Source organism: Aspergillus brasiliensis, assembly GCF_001889945.1.
Source record: "Aspergillus brasiliensis CBS 101740 unplaced genomic scaffold ASPBRscaffold_8, whole genome shotgun sequence".
NCBI classification, from domain to species: Eukaryota; Fungi; Ascomycota; class Eurotiomycetes; order Eurotiales; family Aspergillaceae; genus Aspergillus; species Aspergillus brasiliensis.
The window spans coordinates 184489-200525 of record NW_027137449.1 but is presented as its reverse complement, the minus strand read 5'-3'; the positions used below and the strand labels follow the sequence as shown (position 1 = coordinate 200525).

At 49.9% G+C, this 16037-nt stretch overlaps 6 protein-coding genes across 6 annotated transcripts; 2 read left to right on the top strand and 4 right to left on the bottom strand.

Annotated features, from left to right (window-relative positions):
- Window positions 1–208: 208 nt before the first annotated feature.
- On the top strand, window positions 209–2407 carry ASPBRDRAFT_208116 (uncharacterized protein; the record flags this gene model as incomplete). Its single annotated transcript, XM_067621817.1, has 4 exons — window positions 209–1186; window positions 1242–2067; window positions 2141–2258; window positions 2318–2407. The coding sequence occupies exons 1-4, from the start codon at window positions 214–216 to the stop codon at window positions 2405–2407; spliced, it is 2007 nt and encodes a 668-aa protein (XP_067477601.1). The 5' UTR covers window positions 209–213.
- Window positions 2408–2893: 486 nt separating this feature from the next.
- Window positions 2894–7646, bottom strand: ASPBRDRAFT_180155 (putative ABC multidrug transporter; the record flags this gene model as incomplete). The annotated part of the gene is made up of 7 exons (XM_067619919.1): window positions 2894–3089; window positions 3147–3489; window positions 3543–4812; window positions 4873–5479; window positions 5536–5745; window positions 5801–7124; window positions 7183–7646. 7 exons carry the CDS (start codon window positions 7644–7646, stop codon window positions 2946–2948), a joined length of 4362 nt encoding a protein of 1453 aa, XP_067477600.1. The 3' UTR covers window positions 2894–2945.
- A 304-nt stretch (window positions 7647–7950) lies between these two features.
- Window positions 7951–9650, bottom strand: ASPBRDRAFT_44513 (uncharacterized protein). The gene has a single exon (XM_067625210.1). It carries the CDS (start codon window positions 9593–9595, stop codon window positions 8204–8206), a length of 1392 nt encoding a protein of 463 aa, XP_067477599.1. The 5' UTR covers window positions 9596–9650; the 3' UTR covers window positions 7951–8203.
- Window positions 9651–9811: 161 nt separating this feature from the next.
- Window positions 9812–11257, bottom strand: ASPBRDRAFT_208113 (FAD-binding oxidoreductase; the record flags this gene model as incomplete). Its single annotated transcript, XM_067621816.1, has 2 exons — window positions 9812–10302; window positions 10360–11257. 2 exons carry the CDS (start codon window positions 11255–11257, stop codon window positions 9812–9814), a joined length of 1389 nt encoding a protein of 462 aa, XP_067477598.1.
- Window positions 11258–12147: 890 nt separating this feature from the next.
- On the bottom strand, window positions 12148–13158 carry ASPBRDRAFT_677070 (alpha/beta hydrolase; the record flags this gene model as incomplete). Its single annotated transcript, XM_067628940.1, has 1 exon — window positions 12148–13158. The coding sequence occupies one exon, from the start codon at window positions 13156–13158 to the stop codon at window positions 12151–12153; it is 1008 nt and encodes a 335-aa protein (XP_067477597.1).
- A 1011-nt stretch (window positions 13159–14169) lies between these two features.
- ASPBRDRAFT_197060 (uncharacterized protein) lies at window positions 14170–15495 on the top strand (the record flags this gene model as incomplete). Its single annotated transcript, XM_067621056.1, has 6 exons — window positions 14170–14357; window positions 14427–14526; window positions 14593–14661; window positions 14715–14778; window positions 14866–15383; window positions 15448–15495. 6 exons carry the CDS (start codon window positions 14170–14172, stop codon window positions 15493–15495), a joined length of 987 nt encoding a protein of 328 aa, XP_067477596.1.
- Window positions 15496–16037: the final 542 nt, after the last annotated feature.

The following is a 16037-nucleotide window of genomic DNA, read 5'->3' as shown; positions in this document are numbered from 1 at the left end:
CCGTGTGCCGTGAGGTCTACCAAAACATGCCCGGAGATAGCGCGGAGATGACATCCGGAATGAGGTAAAGTTTTCTCCGTTCCGTCTGCCTGATTAGGAATCTTGCCACTACATCTCCGAGTCCTGTTCGGCTTCTCACTATAAGGGGGTACACTCCTAATACAACCCCCAGTGATGTTTCCGAGTTCACTTGTATCCCCTCGGCATTAAGACATGGCAGATAAACAACCAGCGCCTAGTATGCGTGTCAATGGGGGCGTGTCCTCCACTAACAATCCGACCTTTTCCCGTTGGGACAGCAAGCCCAGTCGTCGTGCTAATAAGAGACAACCGAGGAGACCAGTCAGTTGTCTTCCGTGTCGGTCTGGGAAGCTCAAATGTGACCGACAGCGTCCATGCTTGTCATGCACCCGGCGGAGATGTATTGAGTCCTGCACGTACAAACGGCCCCAGAATAATGCCCAGGATTCGTCAGTTGAAACGGCCAAACCCGATGCTGCAGACATAGCACGGTCCTCTGCTGTGGATGATGTCTTGGGTTCGGCAATACACAACTTGCGTGCACCTTGCCCAAGCCCAATCCACGCCGATATCCCTGCCTCCACCCTGCAGGATCATCTGGATAGTACCCATACCCAGTGGGATGCCCTGCTTCGACGGCCAATGAGCCAGATGGGCAACGCTGAAGCCACTCTGAATGATCCTTTCACGCATCCCGGTAATTTCTGCTTCCCGTTCCCTCTTGGACCAAGTATGCCCAAGCAGGACATACTCAGCCTGCTACCACCCGAGCACTGTTGCGACTGTCTCGTCACCGAGTACTTTTTACGATTATCACCTTTGTTCCATATTCTCCATGGACCGACATTTCAGAAACAATATAATGCTTTCCGACGGGACCCCACCCGTGCGGACCTTTCGTGGATTGCCCTCCTATTTGCTATTTGTTCCGCGACCATGAATACGCTGGAGGGTAATGACAGCATACTAGTCGACATCTGGCAAGATATTTCCGGAGTTCCCGATATTCCCTCGGCGACCTATCGATTTCGAACAGCGGCCATGATTTGCCTCTCCCAGGACCAGTTTTTGATCCGGCACAGCCTCAGTACATTGGAAGCTCTGTTGCTGCTAATATATACTATTAGCAATCACGAGGGCGCGGAGCGTGCTTGGACGCTGTTAGGTTGGTATCTCCATCGAATTCTCAAGCAAAAATCCTGAATCTCTTTTTCCTCTAGGACTGACGTTGAATATCGCCATCGCTCTCAAATGTAACGTCGAGCCTGAAGCCCCGCACCTCAATTGTATTGACACGCAGAGACGTCGGAGATGCTGGGCGGGCGTTCTTCTTCTCCATACATATCAAGCGACCTTTTTCCGTGACATCGATATGTCCAACCTCCTCAACATCGAGGCCACCATGCCAGCAGATGTCAATGATAACGACATCAAAGATGACTCCATTGCACCACCCTCTACACAGCCCACTCAGATGTCCGTGATGAAGTTCAAAATTGAAATGTTCCAACTCTCTACGAAAATCTGTCGTCATCTCTCGAGCTCCTCGAAACACGACGAGGCTGTCTTGAGTATCTTTGACCGTCAAATAGCCGAAGAGCAACGCCAGTGGGACAGCACCTTCCTGCTCGATGGCTTCGCCAGCCTTCTCGATCCATCCAGCTATGCCCACTGGTGTATTCTCCAACTCTACGCCCACCAATTATACCTCCTCCTCCATCGGCCATTCTGCAAACCCCATAGCTCCTACTTCCGATCGGCTTCCCGAGCCAAGTGTATCATGTCTGGCACTGCCTTGCTGGACGTCCACCGTCAGCTCTGCGAACTGCCCCGTCTACGACACTACCGCTGGCTCTCTTCGGGCCTGACAAGCTTCTATGCTATTCACGGCGCCATTGCCCTGGCATCTTGCCTGCTTGACGAGCCCGTAACGGTTGATCTATCACCCTACCGGTCGGACTTTGACGCCGCTGTTGCACGCATCTATGCTCTACAAAGTAAGAGCCAGATCTGCGCCAAGGCATACCCTATCTTGCAGTACATACAGTGCGTTCTTCTTGGTTCCTAACTTGATAAAATTGCCGCGAAGTACATTAATACTAACAAATTTCCTGTCAAGGACCTTATTATCCACAGAGCGAACACAACCCACTCGCCAGGTTGACCATGACTTCGGAACCACCTTCGATGCATGGATCGACGGCGTGCAGTGGATGATTCCGGATTCTATTGACTGGGTATCCCATATGCCATCTACCCTCTTCAATCAGTTACATCGGTGCTAACAATGTGACAGGCATTTTGGGACACAATCTTGAATAACGACGCCGGTTCTGTGGGTGATGATCGAGAGGGCGGATTAAACGTTGACGACCTCATTACGTAGATGTAGGTACATGGTAAGAGCTTCTCCATATGGCATGAAAGTCTACAACTGCTGGAGGGGGGGTGGTGGTTTGGAGGACATCTCCAAGAGAATGGCCGTTAATTCTGAGAAAAGGTTTCTCGTACACCATGTTGGGTGGAATAAAGACACCCACGTTAAATTTCAAGACGCTGTGAAATAGGAACAGGCAAACAGAAGCAGAATATTGTGTTCTGCTTGCAGGCTAGTTATAATCCACCGATCGCTAGCAAGCTACGCTCTAAGAACTACGGCCAGAGTAAAGTAGGGCACCGGTCAGCCGGAGTACAGGAGCTAATAATCACAAACAAAGCTCATGCTACTTTTATTTTTATTCACTGTGAACGATGTTTTGCTTGTAGATCATTTCAGTCTTGTCACTCTTTCTTACTCTGGTGATCGTAGTGTGCAAATCTTCAACCTAACTGTCACGTCATCCCAGCATTATCGTATAGTCCTCACGCTATTCGCTCTTTTAATATTCTGTTCTTCATTTTTCGTCAAGATCTATGGATCCATCTTACCCCCGCTTCCAAAAGGGCTTCCACACAGACCGCAAATAAACCAGCGCATACACCATCAGATAATTCGAAATCACAAACGCCGTGAAAATGCCAAAGTACGGCCAGATCTTGGACGAGTCTAATCCAATTTCAGAGAGATACTGCGGCAGGTTAGCACCATCGTCATAAGCAACCCCGACAAGAGAGATCAAACATACATCATCACCATAAGTATACTTGCAGTATCCACAATGACCATAGTCATCCGGATTGGACAGATATCCCACTCCCTTCTGGGTGATCCAGGCGTCGGCATATTCTCCACAGGTCATATTGGCGGGACTTTCAAAGATAGTCAACTCGCTCGTGTCACAGTGCACTGGCATACCACGGAGGACGGAAGTAAGGACACCGCCGATCCAGTAGGTAAATGGAGTTAGGTAGTACATGGTGTATTTCCAGAAGACAGGCATGTTGTGGTGTGGTTGGAGGATACCGTTGAAAAGCTCGCACATGATGATGAAGAAGGGCATAAGGGTTGCTGCTACGAGGGAGTCGGCACTGATTCTGTTAGTACCCCTCTGGTTTATGGGATGTGATGATGATGAACCTACCTCAGAGCGGCGATCCATTGACCCCAAGACGTGGCGAACAGGAAGAACATGAAGAACATCAGGTAGCTGTATCCGGCGGCGAAGCCCATGGGTAAGCCAACGAGGAAGTAATAGAGGATGTAGAAGATTGTTCCCCCGATAATGGCGTATGGGATCTCCGATATGATTTGCGCTGTGCAGAATGCAACCCAGCTGTACACGCCGCTGGGTCCCTCGCAGGCAGTCCAGATGTCACGGTTCATGATGAACCGCATCGAGATGGCGTTGATGAACTCGGGCACTAACATCAGAACCAGGAAGCATGAGAAGGCTTTGGACTGAAGATCTGTCGCGCTGTTTCCGATTTGCAAGTACATCAAGCCGTTGAATAACGCATGGAGGAAACAGGCGTAGAGTCGGGAGTATGGGTATTCAGGTGTTCTCCAGTATTGGCGCGATGTTCGGTGGATCAAGAGGACGATCTGTCGAGACAAGGGCGCCATTGAGAGACTATTGTTGGTTCCTTTCGAAGACTGATCGGTCTTCTCACTGGGATTCCGGATGGCGGCAATCTCAGCCTTCACCTTCGCTGCTTCTTCGGACTGATTCCACAGGGCAGGCCAGTCAATCCTGTCGTCCGTGCTCTTCATACCCCCGACAACCACCTCGATGAGGTAGTCCGCAGCGTTGGTGACATGCTCAGGGTTGTGTCCATATTTGCCGAAATAATCGAAAATGGCACGTCCAGACTGACCCACTTCACCAAAGTAATAAGTCTTCCCACCGGGACTCAAGGCCAACACGCGGTCAAACTCTTCAAACTGTTCCTGGTTCGCCTGGTGAATGGTGCAGAGAATGGCCAAGCCCTGGTCTGCCAGACGTCTCAACAAGGCGACAATATTGGATGCGCCCTGGCTGTCCAGACCACTGGTCGGTTCATCTAGGAAAAGCAGCATCTCCGGGCGAGCACACAATTCCACGCCGATAGTCACCCGCTTCTTCTTCTCGATGTCCAGGGATCCGATGATTGCGTTCTGCAGTTCGATCAAGTCCAGAGTTTCAATTACTGTGTTCACGTAGGCCAGCTTCTCTGCTTCGGGAACTTGGGCATTCTGGCGAAGAAGGGCCGAGAACTCCAAGGCTTCGCGGATTGTGCTGCTCTCGTCGTGGATGTCCATTTGCTGGCAGTATCCGATACGGCGATTGAATGATTTATCAATAGGCTGATCGTCGACATACATGGTGCCTGTCAACTTTCCGGAGGTCGGCCGTTGGGTGAGGGCCGTCAACACTGCAGTCATTAGATCTTAGTATCGTCCGAAGGAGGTGGGTGAATGAGGTTTCAACTGACAGGTAGACTTGCCAGCGCCACTGGCGCCAACGAGCGCAGTCAACGTTCCCGGTTTGCAGTAACCGGAAACCCCGTCGAGGAGCTTGCGCTGTTCCTTACCGATTTGCACGAAGAGTTCCATGTTATCCCAGGTGAAGGTCGACTTGGTCCTGGTGAGGCCCTGGCTACTATTGTCGGTTCCCAATGAGATGGACGGCGTAGATGGGCCTTGAACTGGACCTGATTCCTCATCACGACAGTTCTTGCGGTGACTCGCCGATTGCTTTCGCGTTTTCTTGTACTGGAGTGCACCGGAGCCATCGGCTTCCCATTCCATGATTTCGCTCAGCCAGCAGGTTGCACCAATGTACACGATGGTGAAGAGGATGAGGATGCCGAAATTGCGCCACATGTGATCGTAGGTAAATCCATACTGCACCTCGAGGTATCTGTCGCCATTGATAACCGAGCTGCCGACTTGGCTGCCCGCGTAGTTGCAGGTGCGATAGGTGAGATCGGTGTAGTCGGGCCCGGAGGGGATGATGTCAGATGGTACGCAGGTGAAATTGACCCCATGGAATTCAGCAAGCATCATGGATTCAAACGTGTAGAGAGCGGGCGTGACATACTATGAGGTGGTCAGTCGACATGTTGCACGAGGGGGTAATGTGAATGAGCACATACCGCAATCCAGCCCACCCATGGCGCGTCTTCAATCATTCGATCGATCGACAGCACATAACCACCAAACACAATGCAGAACAACACCGAGACACCGCAATAGCGTAGAGCCACCTCAAAATTAGGAGAGACAGCGGCAAACAGACGGAATTGCGAAGTTAGACAAATGGTACAGGTGTAGATGAAGAGGAAGTCGATGAAGAACGCGCCAGCCTGTAGATTTAGTAAGTTCTATCAAAACGGCATTGAAGGTCTGGCAACAACTTACATCAGATTTCAATCCCGCCAGGAAGTACACCACAATCAGATACAATGCAGTCAAAACCGCAGCCAGAACGAGATCAACCAGGACGCGAGCCAAACAGACAGCACTCGGCCGAACAAAGGCAAATTTCTTCTGACGACTGAGGATATCACGGCCCTGCATAGTGTCCTCGAGCTCGGACATCTGGAGCCAGGCCAGCAGAATGGCAGAATAGAAAAGCACACCGCCACGCGAGTAGATAGCCTCGGTGGTCTGCGGCTGATTGTAGAACATGGACCCCAAGAGCAAGCCATACATTACACACGAAAGAAACTTGATATACATTGGGCTCATGTGGCCCTTGATCTGCCACATCTGACGCTGGGTAAACAGCACCACCTGTCGGAAGAGCGAGATGGTGTACGGAGATTTGGCCAAGACAAAGCGGGATTTGTCTTGTTTGATGGCCTTTTTAAAGTCCTCCAGACTGGACAGACCGGAAGTCGATCCCACTGATGGGAGTCGGCTGCCATTCTGTTGATTCTGATAGGACCGCATGCAGTCTTGGAGGTGATCAAACGCAGTGCTGTTGCGGAATGCCTGCTCGAGCTCGACCGGTCCCTTGGGGGCGCGCTGTTCCCAGCCTGGCTTGAAACGACGGCGTTCAGGAACAGTAATGCTGGTCAGGAAATCAGACACGGTCTGCATCTCCGCGCATTCGTACCCCAGGTCTTCAAAATAGCGCTTTGCGTCCCGGGCCGGACCTTGATAGAGCATCCGTCCTTCATCGATGAGGAGGACTTTGTCGACGAGGTCGTAGATAGCGTCCGAGGCTTGATACAGAGTCATCAAAGTGGCCTTGCCGCAGGTGTCGGTCATGATGCGAAGACTGCGAGCGTAGTCCAAGGCCGAGGAGGCATCTAGGCCACGAGTCGAGTTGTCCCAGCACATCACCGAGGAATCTGTCGCGAGAGACTCGATGATCGAGATACGCTTGCGTTCGCCCCCAGACACCCCGCGGATGTATTCATTGCCGACGAGGGTATCCATAGTGTGGGACATGCCGAAGACACGGCCGTAAATCTCCAGATATCGCGGGATGCGCTCGTGATATCGCTTAGGAGTCTTGCTCTGCAGCGCAAATTCTAGGGTCTGGCGCACCGTGAGGGTCGGGAAATGCACGTCATCCTCCGGTACATAGGCTACCTGGCCACGATAGTGTTTCTTTACTTCATCGAGGCTGAGGCCGGAATAATCGATTGAACCGGTCACACCGAGAAAGGACGAGTGATGGCCCGCGATGGTACGAAGGAACGTGGAACAGCCTGCTCCAGGGCGTCCCAATACACTACCAGCCTGTCAATTTGAGACCTACAAATTGAGCCAGAGGAAAAAGGGGGACTCACAGCATAATCTCACCTTTTCTCACAACACCAGAAAAATCACGAATCAACTCCCGGCCACTTTGAGGATCTTTCTTCGACAGCAATGGCTTGATAGTCCACTCATAGACATCTTGAAACGTCAACGTGCGCCACAGCGCAGTGCCCAGAGTCTTGACATCAGCATGGTCATTGCCTTCCCCCCAGGTAGAAAGAGACTGGAAACAGACACCCAGGCCAGATTTCTTTTTCCCTGCACGGAATTCAGCTTCGAGAAACTTGTCGAAAGATGAGTGAGGCTCCGAATAGAATGGATGTTCGTCGCCCAGTGCTTCGGTCAGAGTGCGATGGATGTCGGCAATCACAGTCTCGTCTTCGTGGGACAGATGCACGCGAGGTACTGGTACGATATCTGTCCTGTCATGTGGCTCTGGGGATGGCGAGAGGGGGTTCCCTGTGTGTCGATGGTGAGAAATATGGGCCGGCATGGTACACCACCTTCCCAGAGAATACCAGGATGGACGAGTCCAGTGGGCAAAGAAGATTGAGAGGTGGATTAGTATAGAAGAGGGAAGACAGGATCCATCTGAGCAGGACAAATTTAAATCTTATACACAGCTCGACCATGGCTTTACTACTGCAGGGCTGAATCCTCCGAACTACTGGCATTTTACGCTAAATAAAATAAGGCAGCCAAGATTCAAAGTGAACCAATTGGTTGAGAAAATTTAATCGCACTACGAGCAACATTATGACAAGCTCGAGCCGCCACTATGGGCCGGCCAGCATCAACCGCAAGTGATTAATTAATGGCAATACATAACCGGATGGGTCTGGGGTACTAATAAGGCAGCCAAGCGGAGAGAAGACCAGGCTGATGCAATTGTGGAATGCATGCAGCAAATGGGGCTGATAAAATTACTAATGACGAACTAACAGATTTTTGGCTCTGCACGCACTTGCCGTCGTTAGCGCCACCCGCTCGGCTTCCACGGGCCCCGATCCTGACTCACTACTTCCACTCATAGTAAGACAAAATAGGCACTCATGCTAGAAGTAACCGCCAATCCTTCTGCAGGACGTGCGATAGCCAGAAGGCGGGCTTACCACTGTCTCGGGCATCCCAGAGCTCTTCGACGAGTTGAAGGGCGAGTAAGTTTGCAGGAAGGCGATTTAACGAATAGATGGCTCGCAGTCTGCCACGCACTTCATCGCGCAGGAGGGGATGCGACTCAGTCAATTCGGACCCTGCTGCGAGAAGAGGGAGTGATTGAAAGTTGAGGTAGTAGGAGGACGAAGGAATTAGCATCAAATGGCGGATTGTCTCTTCGGCGTACTGTAGGATGAGGGACTCTTGTGCTTTAGTCCCATCTCGATCTGTAGGACAACATCCGTGTGCATGTGCACGAGATCGATAGAGAAAGGCGAGTCCGTGGTTGCGGAATCCTTCATATAAGTGGCCCAGGTCGGGATTTGGGGCGCTCGTTGTCCACGTACTAAGCTGAGTCTCCAGCGCGGCTTCGTAGACGAGGTTGCGGTCCTGTGGCATATCATGAATCTGTCGGCAATAACGGCCGACATTCGCTATGATCAATAGCAACTGGCTACATGTTCCGTACATGGGATGGTGCCAGTCCCCCATCCTATGCACCGCGAGCGATACCTCAAATAAGTCGAGGCCCTGTGGTTCTTCAAATGGGTCTACCAAGTATGATGTGGACATGTCCCAGTAAAGATATACTCCCAGGCAAATTCGAACCACGGGGTCATCGGTTATTGATATGGATGTGTCTCGGAGCATACTGTTGATCAAGGCACGGGCACCGAATAAATGCTGCTTGCCATAATCCTTCGGATCCGAATCAGCAGCCTGTGTCAGAGCCAGCAGCATAGTAGTCACAAATTGTGTGTAGGGAGACTTTTGTATCCGTTTCATCTCTTCTTGAAGGCAAGCTATAGCTTTGCCACGTTCCTCAAGCGCTAGAATGGGGGTATTGGCCGGGTAGTACTGCTCATAACCGGCACTGATGGATTGTATAGCATGGAGAAGTGCGGGTGATTGGCCGACGTGTTCCAAGATAGGGAAAGAGAACGGATTATTTTCAGGGTCTATAACTAATGACTGGCTAACTTTCTCCAGCCAATACTGTAGTAGCCTTCGATTGACATGGGTCTTAGGCTGTAAGGAGAGCCACGGGGTCTCAACTTGCCACTGTGTTAGCCGCGGGGCTGACGAACAGACAAGACCTTGACGTTGGCACCGTTTGCACGTTGGATAGCTCTCATCGCATTTGACCCGCTTTATCTTGCATTCTCGACATCCCGCTTTGCTTTTGTTGCGCGTTCGAGCCGGTGGAGAATTGTGTTCCTGTTGTGTGCTCGGATGCGGAGGCGAGCTGACCATCACTTGCTTAAACTGCAAGCGGGGGAAGTACATATCTAATAGGATCGAAAGATGGCTTTCTGCGTTATTCTATGCGTCCAATGATGGTATTGATGAGGAAGAACCTGGTAAACTCAGACTGCCTTCAAAAGATGGATGGGCCAAGAGAATCGCCACATCGTGACTGGATTACTAATCATCTGCGAAATGAGGACACTAAACCCGCCTCCAGGCGGAATTTCTACAGAACAGTACGCTATCTGATTTCATTCAATATGCATTAAGACCGGGCAGAGCAAGATGAAACAAATTATCTGGATCCAGTCGCACTTTCAATTGCCGCAGTCTTGAGGCCTTCTCCTCCCCGAAGAATTGCTCTACGTCCACCTGGTCCGGGGGCCAAAATGAAGGGAACCCTCCTGGCAAGGAAAGCCCATTCTGATCAAGCGCTTCCTCAAGCTCTATGACCCATCTGGCAGCATCTGCAAGCTTCCTTTCATCAGTGCAGCCTGGTCTGGTACCACCATGAAGTCCGAGAATGACATGTTTGTGACGGTTCGGAAAAACCGCCCCGACAGTATCTGCGACTTCATGCCGAACCCCTTTTCCATGGTTATTGTGAAAGATGACAGCGGACAGAGGATGCGGTAAAGGGTGCTGTGTAAGAATATTGCCAATATCCCGATGTATCCGACCAATGTTTCGACTGCGGAAGAAGGTTCCCGACGATGAATCGCCCAAGCCGTAGGCGGCTGGTGTAGCTGGATAACGGTCAGTTTGATCGAGCTAATGTCATGATGGAAGGGTAGATGTCTTACTCTCCATGACCGTATTCCCCAGAACTGTGCCGGCCTGCATCGTCTGCCCAAGAAAGCGTTTCGCAGGCGCGAGGTCTCCACTGAGCGAAGTCCAACACCAGAACAGAACTAAACATGGCTCAGATATCGGTATCGGTGCCATTTCAGGATTTATGGCGATGGCATCTCCGCTGAACTCATCGGGAAATACATCATCGAAGAGCTTGTCAATCCTGTCCATGACAGTTGCGGCCTCGGCCAAGGGGAAGGCAAGGAAGCCAGCGTATAGTCTCGGCACTGGGTATACCTTCACACGCAGCTCTGTGACGATGCCGAAGGTGCCTGCCCCAGCACCGCGGAGTGCCCACAACAATTCTGGATCTGTGTCAGTGTCTACCACGCGGCCCCCAGCCAAAACCACTCGCGCCCCAAGTATTTGATCCACTCCAAATCCATATGTCCCAACATAGAAGCCGTACCCTCCACCACATGCCCAGGATACGTAGCCCACGGACTTGGCCTGTCCGGTAGGGGTGAATAGACCGTGAGAATTGAGGGTTTCCTGCAGATGGCCGGCAATCACTCCACCACCAACGCGTGCGCTGGCTCGGTCTGATGCGACGTGGACCGTGTCCATGTCGCGCATGTCGATAAGAATGCCCTCATGGATGATGGAGCGGCCGAAGAAGTCGTGACCGCCGGAGCGAACAGCAAAGGGGATCTTGTGTTCGGTGCAGAACTGAACCAACTTTGAGACCTCTTCTTCTGTCCGCGGCCGGGCGCAGACCAGTGCTTTCTTTTTGAGCGCGTGGTTGTATAATTCGAGACAGTCTTGGTAGTGCTCGCCTTCAGTGTATACCGAGAGGCTCGGCATGAGATGCCGCAAGCGGTCTTCGACAGATGACTGACCTTTTGGCATGTTTATCACGCACGCTTCTTGTCAGCGGAGAGAGGTAGAAGTCTGGTTGAATATCTGGTGAGAGGGAGATTAGGGGACAACATATTATATCATGGTATAATTCCAGCATGAGTAACCTGTACTTAGTAAAGATAGCATAGCATAAGTTGGACGATGAATGTGCGGTTAATGAGTGGGCCGTGTCCATAAGACCCTGGAACCCTGGAACTTCCCCACTTTATATTTTCCTTTTCTGGACAGATCGCGAGGGTCCATCCCACCCATCCAATCACCTTCCTTACCTAGCATAAGAATAACTTTTGATACTGGTATAGCGTTCAGGCGGAACAAGTCAGTGGTCCACATCCGTAACTCCCGTCCAAACCACAGACTTGCCTAGTTGGGCGGGTTGGCGATGGGATGAGGAAGGGAAGAAAAGACTAATGGCCCACTGCCCACCCAACGCATCTACGTACTTCGTACTCTTAACTTAAAAGATGTAGATGTGGGCCCGACGTCTCGCGATGTGGCCGAAAGAGGAAATATGGGTGGGTCAGGTAGTTACTGGAAACTAGCTCTTCATCGGAAACCAAGGGATATTGAAATGTCAGATTTAATAACTAGAACCGAAACATTGGAACATTAAATGAAATGGATGAGTATTATATTCTTGAAGAGTTATATACGAATAGATCATCCCAAATCCGGTCATTCAATCGTTGAGATACACTGATATATATATGAAAACTTCACACAAAGTCTACTATTTTATATATTAAGGTCCCGCATTATGTATCCCGGCTTGCCAACCCCAATAGTCAGACTACGCCAATGAAACGGCAAAGGAGCAAAATAACAAACCTGGCTGGCTTAGCTACATTGCAACGATATCTGCCAGTCAATGAAGATAGCATTCAGTCCAACCATGCCTTCACAATGCCTTGAATCGCATCCCACAACCAATCATCATGTAACTTGGCCAGGTGGTCAAATCCATGTTCACCGTCCCGCACAACCAGCTCAAAGCGGAGGCTAGGGTCAACCTGAGCAAGCTTCTTCTGTAACGAGTAGCTCTCTTCAACAGGAGCCACAGTGTCATCCCTTCCGTGAAGTATCAAGACACCACCGCGCGGGAATCGTGCTCCGGCATCAAGCCTCTCAAGCAGATAGGGAGTACTTTCACCTTCTGGGAAAAGCTGACCTAGCTGCCCATGTTGGCATGTCGCAAACATCAACTGAAATCGATCAGCGTCGGCGGCAGCGGATACAATCACAGGCTTCTGCGTAGCTGCCTCTTGTCTCTTAATATTGTCCAGATGCCGGCTCAGAGTATCAGGTGGATAAGCCGGAAGGTTGAACACAGGCTGTTCTCGTCTGTTGTTGAAATACGGCGCTTTCGGATTCACCATCGGATAGACGGCATTGGCCGCTCGAATCTCGTCTGGGTGGCTCAAAGCCATCTGCAAACTCAGATAGCCCCCGGCACTGTCTCCGATAGTCATTATCCGGCTCAGATCGGCCTTCACGGTGGCGTTTGTTTCCCGTTCGAGTAAGGTGGGAAGCGACTGATGCATCCATTGCCAGTGGTCTTCTACATCTTCAAGCACCTCTAGCACAGAAGTTTCTGGCAACAGTCGGTAATTTGGAGAAACGATGATGGCCGAGTGTTCCAGTGCCAGTTCGAGATACCATGGGCTAAAGAATGGGGGAAAGAGGCTGTAACCTGCAACAAGGCCGCCACCATGATAGCGAAGTAGGACTGGTCGAGGGACGGAACGTAACTGCTCAGATTTCTCCAGGCTTTTTGGATAGAGCACATCCACGGTAATTGTATGGCTGCCAATCGTTTTGTAGCCGACGGAAATGATGGAGAATGCGTCGAACCGTGACAAATCAGTCGCACCGGAGGCCAAGGCATCCATCTTGAGAGCAGTCGCCGGTGTTCGTAGTAATTGCAAGAGCTGCGTGTGAAGAGTGAAGGCCTCATTCGAAGGCGTATTCGTCCATAATTATATAGCTCACCTCATGTACGTCGGATAGAAATTTAGCTGATCTTGGTTCAATGTATCAGTTCAAGCTCGCATAATCGATAGAAGAGGAAGGAAAGTGGGCCCAAGAGGCGGATCGCATGTACCAGGGAAAATTTGGGCTAACCATACTTTTGCAATCGGGTTCTGGTCCACGTTGGAATCGCACCATGGTTAACGTTGCTGAACCAATTAATCACTTCCTCGGATTCGCGCAACCCTTCGTGTCAGTAAAGACCCGCCCGGGAATAAAGTTAAGCCAAGTACTCCATTTGGGATGTGGAAGTTCCAATTTCAACAAGCTATTGCTGAAATATTGAAATCTCAACTCTCCACCTCTAGTATGGAGGAAGGCTGATCAAAATCTACTAGAAATCAAGGAGTACCTTAAAATGGGAAACGGCTCAGATGCGGTGACCCAGTGCATAACTAGCATTTTGTCCCCGATGGGTCCTTATCCTCTTCTACCGGCTTCCATCTATTTCCTTTACGCCGTTTCAAGATAATTTCATCAACATTACGGCCCTCATGGATCCAATGATACGTGAACTACAGAGCCACCAGATACAGCAGTATATGTCATGAGAAGTTCTGTTAACAATTCAACCATGTTTATCACTCTCTAATAGCTCTCACATCAAACACCTACTTATCAGACAACTGTGGAATATGTCCGATCATAGTACCTATCAACATTATCTCACAGGCCCTGTTATTATACTCTGAATCTTCGAACACCGCTGGCGGCGGAGATTTACCGTCGTCGGAAGATCTCCTCTTCGGAGAATTCCCGTGTCACGACTAAAAGCCACATACAACATCCGACATCAAATAATCAATTCCCTTTTGACGAAGTCTTTCCTGTGAAACATCGCGCTGATAGACATCTTGAAAATATACTGTGAAATGGAAGCCCGACATCAGGTATACCCTTCGTTCAGTGACTTGCCTCTGCAAAAGGATGGCCCTCCCGGTAACGCATGGGGTCTTTGGGGTCCGGATGATCAGATCGGGACTTTGAATCATCTTAGAGATGCCGTGGTGGCGAGAGCAGCAAAGGAGGAAATTCGAACGGGGTCGCGGGTCTCTTTGAAGTATGTCACTTGCAGCACTCTGCTCATACCGATATGGGTGTGTATGTTAACGCAGCCTTCACTATGTAGTTGGGCTATGGATGCTTCAACGTATCCTAGCTTAGGACGCAAAGCTTTAGAGCTTAAGCTGATCGATAAGGCGCCCCTCAAAATTGCTCACGATGATGAGGTATGATATATTGTCAAATAATTCTGACATATTTTCATATGTGGGCCACTGACTGAGAAGCAATAGTGGTCGTTCAACCCACAAAGTAGCTCCCAGTGGGATGGATTCCGACATTACGCTTATCAGAAGGAAGAGGTCAGCGGAGAAGCAAGCCTAACAGATGAATCCCTTCACTGATATGGACGTAGGTCTACTATATGGGTCGAACGGCAAAGCATTTTGCAGAGTCTCCAATCCCTAACGGAGTCCAACGTAAGAATCCTCTAGTTCTGTCTTCACTTCCTTGAACATGCAGAGATCACTGGACATTATCTGACAAATAATGCTCAATACTTGCAGATATTGCCGAGCGAGGTATCGCTGGACGCGGCATACTAATAGATTGGTATAAATGGTACCAGGCCAAAGGCAACGCTGTCGACGCCATGAGCCCTCATCCCGTTTCATTTGACGAACTCGTCGAGGTACTCATATATCAAGGTATAAGTCAAGAAGACATCCGACCCGGCGATATTATCTTAATCCGCTTCGGTTACATCAACCAGTACGAATTTATGAGCGAAGACAAACGAGCTCGCCTCGACGCACTGTACAAGAAGCAGAAGCCTAAAAACATCGGAGTGGAGCCTTCCGAAGAATTGTTGAGATTTCTGTGGGAAAAGAAGATTTCCGCCGTTGCGGGTGATACGCGATCTTTCGAAGTTTGGCCTTGCACACAGACTCAGTGGCATCTGCATGAGTGGCTGCTGGCTGGATGGGGAATGCCTATTGGGGAGTTGTTCGACTTGGAGAAGTTGAGTAAAGCATGCAGTGACGCCAACAGGTATACGTTCTTTTTCACCAGCGCTCCTATGAATGTAAGTAATGCTCTATCGAAAGAAGCCTATGATGAGGATCGAGTCTCACAAGAACAAACTTCAGGCCCCTGGAGCTGTTTCAAGCCCACCGAATGCTTTTGCATTCTTTTGATGTTTTTCTCCCTCACTCTTACTGAGAGCAGACAGGTTGAGAGATAGATAGTATGGTTGTTGGTGCCACAGCGGATCAATAAGTGTACATAGGTGTCACTTAAGATGAAGGATATTGAGTCAGTAGCAATGAATATTATATATGTACCTGGATCATAGAGATGCCGTCATCTCATGACCCCTACATATCAACCATTAGCAGTCGCTTCGGACATGCCGATATTGAAGTAGTGGAGGATGCCACATGGGGAATCTGAAGAATTAAATAAAAGAGCTAGAAGGAAAAAATGATTCATTTCAAATGTAGAAGTCTCGGTCTTGTTATCCATACTTGTGAAAAGGAAAGATTTACTGAAAGTGATGGATTAGAACAAGCGCATATAAATAGTTAACTACAGGCAACTAACTGAACAACAAATGCGTTGATGCAGGAGGTTCTAAGTAGGCATTGGATCTGGTTTGGCCTCAACTATGCAAATCATACCTTGAGTGATAATACATAAACGCAGACGGTGTTCCGCAACGGCAAGACGGAGCATGACT

Bases quoted from the DNA above. Each gene is read 5' to 3' on its own strand.
- ASPBRDRAFT_44513 (XM_067625210.1), bottom strand. From the start codon at position 9,595: ATGTACTTCCCCCGCTTGCAGTTTAAGCAAGTGATGGTCAGCTCGCCT.